Source organism: Natator depressus, chromosome 3 (genome assembly GCF_965152275.1).
Source record: "Natator depressus isolate rNatDep1 chromosome 3, rNatDep2.hap1, whole genome shotgun sequence".
Classification (NCBI taxonomy): Eukaryota; Metazoa; Chordata; order Testudines; family Cheloniidae; genus Natator; species Natator depressus.
Window position 1 is genome coordinate 203,027,660 of NC_134236.1, and position 14,454 is coordinate 203,042,113.

A 14,454-nucleotide genomic window follows, 5' to 3' on the forward strand; every position below is an offset into this window, starting at 1 on the left:
CAAGGTGGGAAGGAAGAGGCCCGTTCGCCAACTCATCAGTACTTCCATTCCCAGCGGCTAGGAGCATCCCTTAAAGGCCTGCTTAAGATGCAGCTTGGCCTGCTTCAGTGGTTCACCCACTCCCGTGGCGAACTCCAGCCTTGTTCCTAGCGTTGCTTCACGGGATGGAGAGGGTACACGAAGCCCACAGAGGCAGCTTGGCTAGCTGGAATCCCTTCTCCACCTCCCCCACCCCCCCGCCCGGAGGGCTGCCAGGCCCAGACCGCAGCTTCGTTTGTTCCTCTGTCAGACTCCCCCACTTAGACTTAGGGCTTGTCTGCACTACCCGCCAGATCGACGGGCAGCAATCAATCCAGCGGTGGGTCGATTTATCGCGTCTAGTCTAGACGCGATAATCGACCGCTGAGCGCTCTCCCGTCGATTCCGGTACTCCACCAGAACGAGGAGCGCAAGCGGAGTCGAGGGGAGAGCGCCAGCCGTCGACTTACCGCAGCGAAGACACCGCGGTGAGTAGATCTAAGTGCGTCGACTTCAGCTTCGCTATTCACGTAGCTGAAGTTGCGTTTCTTCGCTCGACCCCGCACGGAAGCGTGGGCAAGCCCTTAGCTCTCTGCTACTTGGGAGTCAGCCAGCTTCTCTCCTAGCAAGGGCACAAGCGTGCGAACGCCACCCCAACAGCAGCCTAGGTGCCTCGGATAGAGACGAGCGTCTCTCAGGGCACAGAGAAGTTAGGCTTTGACTTGCCCAACCCTCCATTTTAAACTTTATTGGGCAACTTTTAAAACCCAATTGTTGGTCAAGCGCAAATCAGGGGCTTGTTCCATCAGCACAAGCCTGAACAAGAGCTCAGCTCGTCCAGTCACTCACGTTGTTTTTCATTTTCTGCTGCTCGATTATCTCTCTCAGCTCCATAGCTTCCTTTTCGAGCGAGGAGACCTGCTCAGCCTTCGCTTGAAGTCTGCAATGAAACAAGAGGGCGTGTTTGGAGCGGTGCTCTTCACCGAGTCATGCGCTCTCGGCAGTCATGATCAAATTTCCCCACACACCCCAGCGTGCTAACAGAACAGCTAAGTAGCGCCAGAAGTCCCTGCGGACCTCAGGGACACGCAGCCAGACTGTGCCAGCAGTAACAACATTCATAAACCGGTCGGGGAACACTTCAACCTCTCTGGTCACGCAATCACAGACATGAGGGTCGCTATCTTACAACAAAAAAACTTCAAATCCAGACTCCAGCGAGAAACTGCTGAATTGGAATTCATTTGCAAATTGGATACTATTAATTTGGGCTTGAATAGAGACTGGGAGTGGCTAAGTCATTATGCAAGGTAGCCTAACCCCCCCCCCCCCCCCCAAGACGTTCTGGTTAAACTTGGATTATTGCTGTGCACATTGTAAGATGAGCTATTGCCAGCAGGAGAGTGAGTTTGTGTGTGGGGTTTTTGGAGGGGGGTGTGTGTGTGGTGGTGGTGGGGGGGGGTGGTGGTGGTGAGAAAACCTGGATTAGTGCTGGAAATGACCCACCTTGATTATCATGCGCATTATAAAGAGAGGTTTCAAAGAGGGATGGGCTATTACCAGCAAGAGAGTGAGTTTGTATGTGTGTCTGGGGGGGGGGGGGGAGGGGAAGGGTGAGAAAACCTGGATTTGTGCTGGAAATGGCCCTCCTTGATGATCACTTTAGATAAGCTGTTAGGAGCAGGACAGTGGGGTGGGAGGAAGTTTTGTTTCATGGTCTCTGTGTGTATATAATGTCTTCTGCAGTTTCCACAATATGCTATGCATCCGATGAAGTGAGCTGTAGCTCACGAAAGCTCATGCTCAAATAAACTGGTTAGTCTCTAAGGTGCCACAAGTACTCCTTTTCTTTTTTCTTTTTAGCAGTAACATAGAATCATAGGACTGGAAGGGACCTCAAGAGGTCATCTAGTCCAGTCCCCTGCACTCATGGCAGGACTAAGTATGATCTAGATCATTCCTGACAGGTGTTTATCTAACCTGCTCTTAAAAATCCCCAATGATGGAGATTCCACCAAATATGCACCAGTGTTTTGGAGTCTCTCTTTATTTTAAAATAAAAATAAAACGAAGAAGATCTTTGCCCAAAGCAAATGGCAGACAGATTTTTTTGGGGGAGGACAGGATACAATTGCCCAAGTTAGAACCAGTTTGCTGAGTACAGTTATCTGTACCGATTCCCCTGTGTCGTCAGCTAATTAGACAGGAGAAACTGGCTAGGTGGGTCTTCAAAATGGGCACCAGGAAAGGAAAACAAGCATTCAAAACAAGAGTGCAATTTGTCAAGCTATGAACTCTGTAGGGTGAGACGCAGGACTTGAAACTGCTCTTAGCTCACCTCTGTCTGAAATTAAACTAGGCCAAGATTTTTCAAAAATGGCTACTGAGAGTGAAGGGCCCAAATCTTCAGAAACGACTAGTTACTTGGGTGCCACGGTTTCTGTCCGTCAGCTCGGTACCTTGAAGGGGGCCTGGTTTTCCCAGCAGCATCGGGCACCCACCCTTTTAAGGAGCTCTCAGATTACTAGTCACTTCTGAAAGCTTTGGGCCAAGGAACCTGGAGCTGCATGGAGACACTCAGGTAAGCGACTGGCGTGCTAGCAGCTCCCGTTGCAGTCAGGCCAGGGGTGTTCGTGGGCATAAAGCCAGTCTGAAAAGTCATTCCTATGGATTTATTTTCAGGAAGCCTGCCACTGGTTTAAATTTTAAGAGGGTATTGCTAAGTTGCTCTGATTGACGGGCAAACTTCATTTTGATTGACACAAACTTGGCCTCTACTTTAGTTCTATACAAGCTTCCCATTTTTGAGAGATGCTGCACAGCCCGTCAACTCTAAAACGCACCTTAGGTCTTCAGCTGTTCGTGCATTTGCAAGAAGTGTCACTTCAAAATGGACTAGCCGTTGGTGTAGGCCAGCGTGCGAATCAACATTTACATGGCCTACACCTGCCAGGAGTCAGCTAGAGCACTCCGTTTAACTTTGCCTTCAGTGACCGCAGACCAGAGACCGCACCCCATATGAGCATATGAACAGCTCACGGGAAAGTTGGGGGAAGGGAATCGCAGCCCTAACTCCTTTGGTGCAGCCTTTCAGCGCACGGATGGAGAGATCAGTACATTCACCAGTCTTACCTTAACTGCAGCTGGCTCAGTTCTGCTTGATTAGCTGCCTGAAAGTTAGACAGAGGTTGCCTTTAATACATGCATTATAAACACAGTACAGAACAGCTCCCCACCCCCTCTCCAGCACGCTTACGGTGCATGCAATGCTGTAAGTCACGCTTCATCCCAGGCCTGCTCTCCCCTTCAGATGTAGGGACCACCACCATGGCGCTGACCTGCAAGTCTGCGTCTTTCTCCACTTCCTTCGCGTGGCCTGCCTCCAGGAGAGCTTCAATGGATTTGATCCTCTCTGTGAGCTGCTCGTTTTCAGAGCTGGCTTCTAGCAGCTTCACTTTCAGGGTGCTCAGCTCCTCCGATTTACTTTTCACCTCCATTTCATAGGACAGCAGCTTGGCTTCAGACTCTGCCAGAGGAAGGTGGGTAGAGGAGACAGAGGCAAGTTAGATGTGTACAGATTCAAAGAGGGAGAGAGAACGTAGACGGCTAGAGCTAAAAAGTTAGCCCTACAGAGGACAGGGCTTTGGACCACAAGCACGTTTCAGACAGCAAGGTCCTGGGCAGACAGGTAAAGAACACGCGCAGCGAGACCAGGCAGTAGGGACGGTTATTTGCAGGCTCACCCGGAAGAATGCGCGTGTTTTATTGTAGCTCTCGCGTCAGTGACAGAGTGATGGATTTTTGACAACATGGCTGGCCAAAACACCCCACCTCAAGTATCGGCTTTAACCTGCCAGTCCTTGTGCACGATACAGCAGGGAGCAGCACACGCTTGCCGTCCTCTCGTGCAAGGGGGAGTGGAGGATCTACCGTGCCAAGAGCTGTGCCCCCCCCGAAGCAGGACTGTGCAGCAGCACCCCACATAAAGCAGCGAGTTCACCAGTGCTTCAGCTTTGAGAGTCAGACCCTTAGCACCACACCAGGCAGGACGGAGCCTCGAGAGGCTAAAACTGGGAATCTCCTGCCTTCTGGTGTCTTCATCATGGCTAGTGCAGCTGCCCCACTCTGGACCACCCCACCCGAGCTCCCACTGGCATTTCCCCACAAGAGGCCCAATTCTCCCCAATCTGCTCTCAGCACTTCCCCAGCAGCACCTGCAGGCCACCAGACAATCACCATTGGATTTCCCCAGCTCCCACTGGGCCTCTGGGAAAGGGCCAGCAGCCGAAACTCAGACACAGAGGCCCGCCCTGCTCCGCTTCAGAAAGGAACGTGCTAGCATTAGCGAGGCAAAGGCCGGCAGAGGGCAAAGTTTGAGCTCCAGGGCAGAGCATGCGCGCCCTCCTGGGCATCCCTGCAGCATCCTCTCACCAGCAATGCTCTGCTGCTGGTCCTTCGCCTTCTCCGTGTCCGCCAGCAGGTTCTTGTAGCTGGTCTGGGATTTGCGCAGCTCCTCGCTTACTTCATCCAGCCTCTTCTGCAGTGTCGCCTCCGTTTCTTTTTGAGAAGTCTGCATGAAGGAGAGGGGGGAAAAAAAAAAAAAAAAAAGAAGAGCATGCTAGACACTAAGCCAGGCTGGAGAGAGCAGCCCCACTGCAGGTCTGCCGGGTGCCGCCCTGTCTGAAACCCAGTCTTCTCCCAGCATTCTCCACGCAGGAAGCATTCACACGCACAGCGCTTGGATTGGAGGTATACAAGCCCCTCAGCGGTCTCCTCCTTCCCTCAGCTGGCAGCGTCGTTCTGTGTATAACCCCCCCACCATTCCCTAGTTTGGGGCCGTGCTTGTTACTGTATATTCCTAGGGCGAGATTTTTGAAGCGGGCCTACAATTTCCAACATGGTACAAGCCAGACAGCCAGGGATGCAAGCGCATCTCACCATACGTGCACAACCATGGTAATTGCACGTGCAAGTCAGGTGTGCACAGTTTGCACATCTGATATTTAGGGCTGGTCCAAAAAAAAATCTTATTGAAGAACGTTTTCTGTTGGGAAGATTCTCGATGGAGTGATCAGAAATGTTTGCTTGGTTTGAATGAGAATGTTTTTTTTCCAGTGAGGGGAAGGAACAGAAAAAATTCTCATTTCAAAGCAATGCATCTCTCTGGCCCTTAAGTTGCCTGGGGGTGATGGACCACTGTGGTGAGCCACCTTTAAAGTCAACCCCAAAGCTCCAGCTGGCACAGGACACAGCTGCTTACCTAGCCAGCGGGGTAGGGAGCATGGTCCGTGCTGAAATCTCTGCCCTGCATTCCCATTAGCTTCTGTGCTGCAAGCAATTCAAGGGGCTGGCGAGAGCCTTCTTAGCGTAGGCTCTGTCTATTTCGGTACCGACGTCTCATGCTTTACCCCATCCCCTCAGTTAGTGTGTTCTTGCTGCCCATTCTCACCCCTGCAGGGGGCAGGGTTCCCGGGCAGGGCATTTGCTCCCCATGGCAGGGAGGGCCTGCTTATTTTTCTTGCCAATGGCACACGCTAGATGTGTAGCTGAAGCACCCAGCCGCTACAGAATCCAGCCGGCTAGGAACAGAGTTACTCGATACGTTATTATGGTGAAGCGTGTTCGGCTCAGTGGAAATTTTCAGTGTGGTTTGGGCGGAGTACAATCCTTCCACATCAAGAAGTGTCAAGAGAAGGGCACGCATTGGCTGGCCCTTCATGGAGACACAGAAGCAAAGAATGTGATGATCACGCTAAAAGAGAAACTCTCTTTATTCCTCCTCCCCCTTTCCGACAACAGCCCCCAGTGAGGATAAAGTTATGGCAACCTGTGGCCAACACTCCCTTCCATCTGTCCCGTTCCTACAGCCATCAGCACGGAGGTAGATTTTAAAAGCACATTTCTCAAACTCTGAAAGCTTTTCAGAGGGATGACAACATTGTACAACTGCACAAACTTAGCTCAGATATTGGGCAACGCTTAAAAGTTCCTAAGTCACTTGAGATTGACTCAGTCTCCAAGAGAAGATCCACACACCCCCCATATATACATACCAGCCACGTTCACAGCTAGCTCTCTTTCCCTATAAAGATACCATGTCGCCTTAAACTAGCGTGATACAGAGATTATTCACTTAGAAATATTTCAGTCAGGTGCCCATTATTTTGTTAACATTAACGGATGCAGCAGGTAGGCAGAGTTGTAGATCATGCAGAGAGGCCAGTGTTACATGTCAAGAGGCCTGCGTTTGTCTGGTAGCCACGTGGCCCTCAAGCTTGCATGCCTGACCCCCTGGGGCCACATCAAAGGAGGTCCCTCCTGAGACTTGACCCATTCCCCAGTTCCGTTCACTCTTACTGCAGCCAGGTAAGCACACAGTTCAAAAGAAGTGTGCATGCTTCATACATGTACTAATGTGTATCGGGAGGAGCCTATTCTGAACTGCAAAAAGAATAGGAGGACTTGTGGCACCTTAGAGAGACTAACAAATTTATTTGAGCATAACCTTTTGTGGGCTACAGCTCACTTCATCGAATGCATAGAATGGAACATAGAGTAAGAAGATAGATATAGATACACACACACGTTGGAAGTTGCCACACAAACTGAGAGGCTGATTAGTTAAGATGAGCTATTGTCAGCAGGAGAAAAAAAAAAAAAAACTTTTGTAGTGATAATCAAGACGGCCCATTTAGACAGTTGACAAGAAGGTGTGAGGATACTTAACGTAGAGAAATAGATTCAATATGTGAATGACCCAGCCACTCCCAGTCTCTATTCAAACCCAAGTTAATATGGTTTGCGTATTAATTCAAGTTCAGCAGTTTCTCGTTGGAGTCTGCTTTTAAAGCTTTTCTGTTGCAAAATTGCCACCCTTAAATCTTTTACTGAGTGGCCAGAAAGGTTGAAGTGTTCTCCTACCGGTTTTTGAACGTTAGGATTCTTGATGTCAGATTTGTGTCCATTTATTCTTTTGCGTAAAGACTGTCCGGTTTGGCCAATGTACATGGCAGAGGGGCATTGCTGGCACATGATGGCATATATCACATTGGTAGAGGTGCAGGTGAACGAGCCTCTGATAGTGTGGCTGATGTGATTAGGCCCTATGATGGTGTCCCCTGAATAGATATGTGGACACAGTTGGCAAGGGGCTTTGTTGCAAGCATAGGTTCCTGGGTTAGTGGTTCTGTTGTGTAGTTGCTGGAGAGTATTTGATTCAGGTTGGGGGGCGGTCTGTAAGCGAGGACTGGTCTGTCTCCCAAGATCTGGGAGAGTGAGGGATCATTCTGAACTGGGAGCTATCAAAGATATAAAACCACATCTCAGGAGAGAGGAGGGAGTTTACAGCAGAGCAATATGAAGGTTTCTGTGAGAGCTGTAACGTGATATGGGTCTCGGCTACCATGAAGCTGGGATTTCCTGCTGTTGCTGAACGCACGCCAACATCATTTCAGGAGATAGTGGCAGCCAGCCACCTCTTTAGGATTCATGGCCTAACTTCCCTGCATGTCATCTGTGCATGTGAGTAAGAAGCAATACCGCAAGTCTCCCCTTTAAATCGAACTACAGCCTGAGAATCGATATTTTTGACTATGAGGCATTACTGGGTCCATACACTGCGCGCCATGAATCCACAGCTCTTATATTGACACCCAGCACTGTAGTGTTTAAGCGCCTCCCATGCGGTAACAAAACCAGCCACCAAAAAACTAGGAACAGGAAAAAAAAAAAAAGGAAAAAAAAAAACACACCACATTCCCCATCAGTAATGCAAAACCAGTTTTCTCACCTGTCTGCAGGTAAACAAGCTCTGACAGAGCAGAGGTTGCGAGAGACAGAGTGCAAGGTCCCTGTTGCGTGAGAATTCTGGTGCACTTCATATCATGAACCCCCTCAGACGAGAGACACATTGCCGGTAAGTTTCAGAGTGGAACTATTTTTATGATGCTCCTGTTATCAAGCGGACGGCAATCATTGTCCTAGGGCACCCGAGTCGTGTGTCACTTTGCCCTGCTCTGTGCTGCAGTGGCACTTGGCTGCGGCACAGCTGGGTTGGACATTTATATGGCTGAGAATACGCAGAGAGTTATAAACCCTCATGCTCCAGGGTGTGAGCCAGCCTCTGGAGTACTGGGGGTCAGGAGGGAATTTTCCCTGGGGGCAGATTATCTCCCAATTGCCTATACAGGGCTTCTTGCATCTTCCCCTGAGGCATCTGGTGCCGGCCCCTGTCTGAGGTGGGATACAGAAATAGGAGAATTCCTGGTATGGCAGTTTTACGTGAGGGCAGCACTAATGTGCCAGACAACTTCTGACCAGTGTCAGGTATCTTCAGCAGCACTCAGTGTTAAACCCCCATTACACTAATAGTGCTTTTAGTTTGTTTGACCTCATGTCAGGCTAGGCTTGTCTTTCTGGTGACAGCCGACGCTCTCTGGGACAGGGAAGAAGCTGCAGGGGTGAAGGCAGCCAATGGCCAGTTTACTGACCACCAGTTTCCATCAGAATAGAAAGAGACCTGGCTATGTGGTGTTAAGGCTGATCAGATCAACCCTAGGTTTATCATCAACTGGATTTTTGGTGTCCTGAGGAATTTGTTTTTAAATGGAGATTCTCTCCCTCCCGCCCCCGCATATCTCATGCTTCTTACCACCCTTTGAGCTTCTGTCAGTGATGCAATATGCCCAACTTGTAAGTCTATGGTGTATAGGCTAACATGGGGGTGAGGGAAAGGGATGTGAAGAGGTGGATTTTTCAGCAAGAAATAGGCCCAAGACGATACTCTTCTATATCAAGAAGCCTTTACCAAACCTTAGTCTAAATATTCCATGTTATTAGCTACTCGTTTAGCAATTACAGCTGGGCAAGAAATTGTTCCCCATCCCGCACAAGCCTGCTGTAGGGAAAATATGTTTCTGTCCAGAACTGTGACAGGAAAAAAAAAAAAAAAAAAAAAAGTCACCAATTTTCGTGAGTTGAAAATCCAAAATCATCATTTCATAGAAGTAGTTTGTTTTGCTTTGGGCCAAATTTCTTTTTAAACCAATTAGCTTAACATTTCAAACCCGCTGTTTTGAATCAGAAATATTTCATTTCTAAAAGGTCGAAATGGAACAACGTTTGGACCATTTCTCCCCGCCACCTCAGTGGAAAAAAATCATTGAACCCAACACCCTCTCCCGCAAAGCTTCCATTTTGGCTAATCAGTATTTTGACTGACAGACATTTCATCCAAAAACTCTCAACCAGCTCTAACTGGAATAGCACCCACTGCTCCACAACTTAATTAGGACCCTGCGGTGCCGCACGCTGCACAGACAGCAAGAAACAGCTTTGGTTCGAAACAGACAATGCCATCTTTCCCCTACGTTTTATCCCCATTTTACAGAAGGGAAACTGAGGCATGGAGCTTTACATGACTTGCTCAAGGTCAAACAGCCAGATCTCCAGAGTCCCAGTCCAATGCCTAACCACAAGACCACCCTTCCTCTGTGTAAGCAACAGCTACAATAAAGGTAGCTACTTCAGAGAAGAAAGTCACATGACTAGAAGAAAAACAAAACAGTGGTTTGTTGGCACAGTGCTGACCTGGAGCTGGCTGATTTGTTTTTCATACGCAGCGGCCTTTATCTCCAGGTTCTTTTTCTGTTGTTCCTCCTGATGAAGCGTCTCCGATTTTTCAGACAGCTCTTTCATTAGTTTACTGCATTCCTGCCGCAGCTTGGCTAGTTCTGCATTTTGCCTGGACAGATAGACAGACAAATCAGTTACATTTCTGTATAGACTCATACTATTCCAGCTCAGTGGGACTGGAGTTATCTCATCAGCCTCAATCCCACACTTGCATAGGTGCTGGAACTAGGGGTGCAGCCACACCCCCTGGCGTGAAGCGTTTTCCATTGTATGCAGGGTTTACACTTTGGTTCAATGGCTCTCAGCACCCCCACTATATAAACTGTTCCAGTGCCCCTGTACACTTGAAACATATTTTTACTGCATTCCTTCAGATGCAAATATTTAGAGACACGTCCTTTTCCTTATTCTTTTCCTGCTTCCCCAAATGTGTAATTTCCTTCATAGGAGAGAACCTCTTCAGCAAGAAAAGTCACTATGAAGTTAATAAGCCCCTTTTCAAAAGATGGAGTTTCATTCTTAGGATGTAAAAATCGGAGGATTTATCTTCAGAACATAAAAAGGAAGTGCTCTAAGCATTTGGAGTTGAGTCAACAATTACTTTAAAGCTTTTATATAAAAACTAAATAGTCAATGATCTCCTATTTTAAAGAGAAGCTTGTTTAGTATGCACTGGCTAGTTCTTGTTTCTCTGTTGTTACTCTTCCTTTTCTCTTATTCTACAGCCAAAAAAAATTAGGAGTTTTTTTAAACCCAATTAGGAAGTACAAGATTTTCCATCAATCACATATGCAATGTTATTTTAAATCAGGGTAGATAATTAACTAGGGTAGGTTAGATCTAGGTTAGATAGACACTGCAGAGCAAAGAGTGAAACCGAACAGTACAATTTACCTGCACTAAACAAGACACCTATGGTTTGCCAATCTAGTGGGCCCTTCTGGACTGGAACTCTATGAAACTATAAAGCTAGAAAAATGAGCCAAGTTCAATCACCGAATTGAAACCCTCAAAGACAAAGAGCCCCATCATAATGCATGAGCCAGGAGTGTGTCAGTCTTCACAGATGGCAGCTAAACTGAATTTTGAATGTTACTTCAGAAAATGATATTTGAGTGCCGAGTGTTCTGGAGTTGGGCTCAATTCAAGCACTGGTTAGGTCAGACGGAGGAGTTTGATCATTTACACCACAACTGAACTGCGCCCTAATTCAGTGAGAATGAGCAGTCTGCTCCAGAATTGGCATGATGGGGTTTGGGAAGGCAAGCATTTTGCAATGCATCGGTAATAATGCTGGGTGGAAAGTGGGTTCCCACCCACAGAAGACTGACGGGGTTTAATTTAAAAAAAAAAAAAAGAAAAGAAAAGAAAATGCTGCCCTGGTGCCTCCTGGGAGTTGTAGTTTGGGTACCTCATGCTCACACTGTCCTCTGGGCCATGCTCCACAATCAGACTACATCGCCTGGAGTGTCAATTTTACTTCCTATCAAGGGAAGGCTGTGCATGAATAGGGGCACAGTGACCATGTGCTTTTCCAGCTGAAAACACTGATTTAACACTCCCCACGCGCCCCCCCCCAAAAAGCAGACACTTTCATCAAGAAAGCTGAGTCATGCAAAACAAAACCTGATTTCAAAAAGACAGATGATTCAACAGAAAGCTTGCCACCAGCTCTAACCGGCAGAAAGATGGGGAAGCCTGGAGCATGCCCTACTTTCGCGGGCATTAGATGTGCCCTGGGGTGGTAGGGGGGTTGGATTTTTGGAAGGGAGGAAGACAGTGTAGTAAAGCTACCCTGCATGACCCATGTCTTGCAGCTCACATCCGTGTATTCACCAAAACACATTTTCTTACTTGCTCTCCGTCTGGCTCGTGGCTTGGTTCAGAGCATCCCGCAGGATCGAGTTCTCCTGCTGCAAGCGAGCCAGCTGGGTGCTGGGGCCGTTCTCAAGCTGTTCTTGAAGAGTCCGAATCTGGAAGAGCAAGGACATCAGTACACGGGGACGCCTCCCATGGCATGCTGGGCCCAAGACTACGGCAACAGCTTTCCTTTCTTTAAAGTCACACACCGAAACCATGTTTTTCCTTGTCCCACTTGTACACGGTAGCAAAAGCCTGGCTTTCTACAGATGTGCCCTTCTGCCCCCAAACACCTTGCCCTCTTAAAGCGTCTTCCCTTTTTATTACATCTTTTACTGTATTGGTTATAACCAAACGCAGAGCCCAAAATAAAGCATGTGAGAAAGGGGGAGGACATTCCCGCCCACACCGAGAAACCACTGAGCGGGGGGAAAATCTGTGACAAGAGCTAAATCTTAGGCAGTTCCTGTGAGAGCCTTTCACCCCTCCTCCTCCCCTAACCCTACCACAAGTTAGTTAGTTTGGAAAGGTATTTTTGGAGGGAGAGGGGAGGGGAGGGGAAATGGGATGCCACTTTCTCCAGCTTCAGAAGGGTTTATAAAGTTACTTTGGTCCATTCTGGCCTTAAACTCTGTTAATCCTAAAACCCAAGCAGGGACTTCAGTGGTATTTCCTTAGAAGTACAGCTGTGGGAAATATTCAGATGTTAATGCCACTCACACTAAACCTGGGGTACAATGTGGCCACAGCTTCAGCCATGCCAAAGCAGGTGCAGTCGGGGTCCCTTCGGGGTTTTGAATGAAGTTTACCTTATATCTCCAAGGAAACTGAGCCCTGCAAACCAATCTCTGCTCCCAATGCTGCCAGACTGCAGATTAAGTCTAGTAGGAGAGCCTGTGTTTTGAAGCATAAAACGCGTCTCCTACCTTTCCTTGCAACTGCTGGGTTTCATTCACATGATCCTGGTAACTAGCCTGCATGCGAGCTTGCACGGCAGTAATCTCTTGTTCACGTGCCAACAGCTGCTCTTTCAACTTGGTTTCAACAGTGACCATCTTGGCCTTCTCAGCTGCAAGCTCCTTCAAGAAGAGGAGACGCTTTTAATTCTCAGCAACTTTTCTTTAAAAAAAAAAGACATCTTACAATCTAAAACATTTAAGTGCTCAGCAATGTTATAGCCAGAGGTCATCCATCCAATTCCATGCTGACCCAGCATTAGCAAGCACCGTTGATCTGTATTACTCAACTCCAACAAAACCTTATGTTTGTTTCTGAATTTTGGTTTGAGTGCTGTAGCCACTATTGCTCCACATTAGGCCAGCTAAGAGAGAGGAGTAAGATCCTAGAGTTTCTCCAGATCAATAACCTTTCTATTACATACACGTGTCCAAGCGGGAAAGCCACATCAGAAGGCAGCACCACTGTTCTTTTGTTGTTTCGCTGTCCTATTGCACTATTCTGCTCCATTAACTCGCACGGGTCACAAGCAGATTTTGTGACACCAGCTAGGACGGGATTCGAGAATATTTGCAGGGTGGTTGGCTAATGAAGGACAACAAGAGAGGGGAGAATTGTTGCTCAATGTAGATTCTGGAGTCTCACACACACACCACTTATTAAATCAGGTCCAGACCATGGCTTAGCCTGAAGAGGAGGTGTAAGGGCTTGCTTCTTGGCTTTCAGCTTTAATTAGAGCAGGAGGAGTTGAAGTTTGGTTCCAGAGTGCAAGATGGTGGAGGCACTGGCGTGGGGCCAGGGATGGGTATCCCTCTGGCGACAGTGAAGACACTACACCGAAATGTTCGTGTTCACTATTTGCAAGGAGAGGAGAAGAATCTCCATGATTAAGGTGGATATACAAGAGTTTGGTTTTTTCCACACTTCTCCCAGTTACAGCCAATAACCCACCTTGCTATTACATAGCGATTTTGGGAGCCTAAGAGAGGTGACTGATTTTGACCTGTTCTGGTCCCCATTGACTGCACAGCCTCAGAAAATATTTGCATTAGAAGTCAGCACTAGACTTTCAGATCTCGGCTGGATTTTGGAGGGAGGCTTCCACACTAGCTCAGAAACAGTACGGTGTAACCACACGAATTCAACTCATTTGGATTTAAAAAGCATCCTCCTTCCAGCGAAGGATAGCAAGGCCGTGCTCAGTAGTTTTACACTGAACATGCACGAAGTTGCCTCAGATCCACTGAGCTGTGCAGAATTCTCCCCCAAACAAAGAAAACAAAGTTTGTTGGAATTTTGCAGAAGGCATTTTTCTGGATAGCCACAGCTCTGAGAGTGTGTGACAGGCTTCCATGATGAGCTCTTTTGGACAGGGACTGTCTTTTTCGTCTCTGTTTGTACAGCACCCAGCCCAATGAGATCCCTAGGTGCTACCACACTTCAGATCGTAAACGTGCCTTGTACAGAATCAGCGTCACACCAGAAATGAGCTCTCTGAAGAATTTTACATGCCAGACAGATTTGAGAGCCCACGGAGAAACACTGGCAGCAGGGGAGAATGTCAAATAGACACTTTCTCCATCTTCCAGGCTGAAGCCAACGTGAGCGGTCCAGGCTGCAGGGAATGCAGGAGACCATGCAGTCCTCACCTTAGTGAGCTCCCTCAGTTTGTTTCTGGCAGCAGATGCATCCTCTTGTTCAGTAGCAAGTTGCTTTTCCTTCTCTTCCAACTGACGTTTCAGAGTGGTAACCGGGTCCCCTTTCTGAGTCGCCTGTGAAGAGACCACATGTTATTTGCGCAATCCACCTCGTAATCTCTTCTTCCATCAGGATAGGAAAGATTAGCAGAAACTTGTGCCTAAACTGCCAAGTGCAACAGCAAGGAAGCAAACTCAGTAAGAATGCAAACACTAGGGTGGAGAGAGCATGCAGAAGGTGGTTTCTAGCCAACCCTAGCTTAATCTCGTCACACGGGGGAAGGGCATT

At 48.0% G+C, this 14,454-nt stretch overlaps 2 protein-coding genes across 5 annotated transcripts in view; one reads left to right on the top strand and one right to left on the bottom strand.

Moving 5' to 3' along the window:
* The window catches only part of RRBP1 (ribosome binding protein 1), a 55,185-nt gene that overhangs the window by 16,875 nt on the left and 23,856 nt on the right, over positions 1-14,454 (bottom strand). For all 4 annotated transcript variants that reach the window (XM_074949710.1, XM_074949706.1, XM_074949709.1 and 1 more), the window contains exons 4-11: positions 14,118-14,240; positions 12,438-12,590; positions 11,506-11,624; positions 9,607-9,760; positions 4,450-4,588; positions 3,357-3,544; positions 3,151-3,188; positions 868-958 (exon numbers count right to left, since the gene is read on the bottom strand). In XM_074949710.1, coding sequence (XP_074805811.1) covers positions 868-958; positions 3,151-3,188; positions 3,357-3,544; positions 4,450-4,588; positions 9,607-9,760; positions 11,506-11,624; positions 12,438-12,590; positions 14,118-14,240 — 1,005 coding nt within the window. The remainder of the gene's footprint in view (positions 1-867; positions 959-3,150; positions 3,189-3,356; positions 3,545-4,449; positions 4,589-9,606; positions 9,761-11,505; positions 11,625-12,437; positions 12,591-14,117; positions 14,241-14,454) is intronic.
* Positions 7,345-14,454, top strand: part of BANF2 (BANF family member 2) — a 49,883-nt gene continuing 42,773 nt past the window's right edge. Inside the window, exon 1 of the mRNA XM_074949712.1 lies at positions 7,345-7,933. The gene's annotated coding sequence lies outside the window, so the exon portion shown is untranslated. The remainder of the gene's footprint in view (positions 7,934-14,454) is intronic.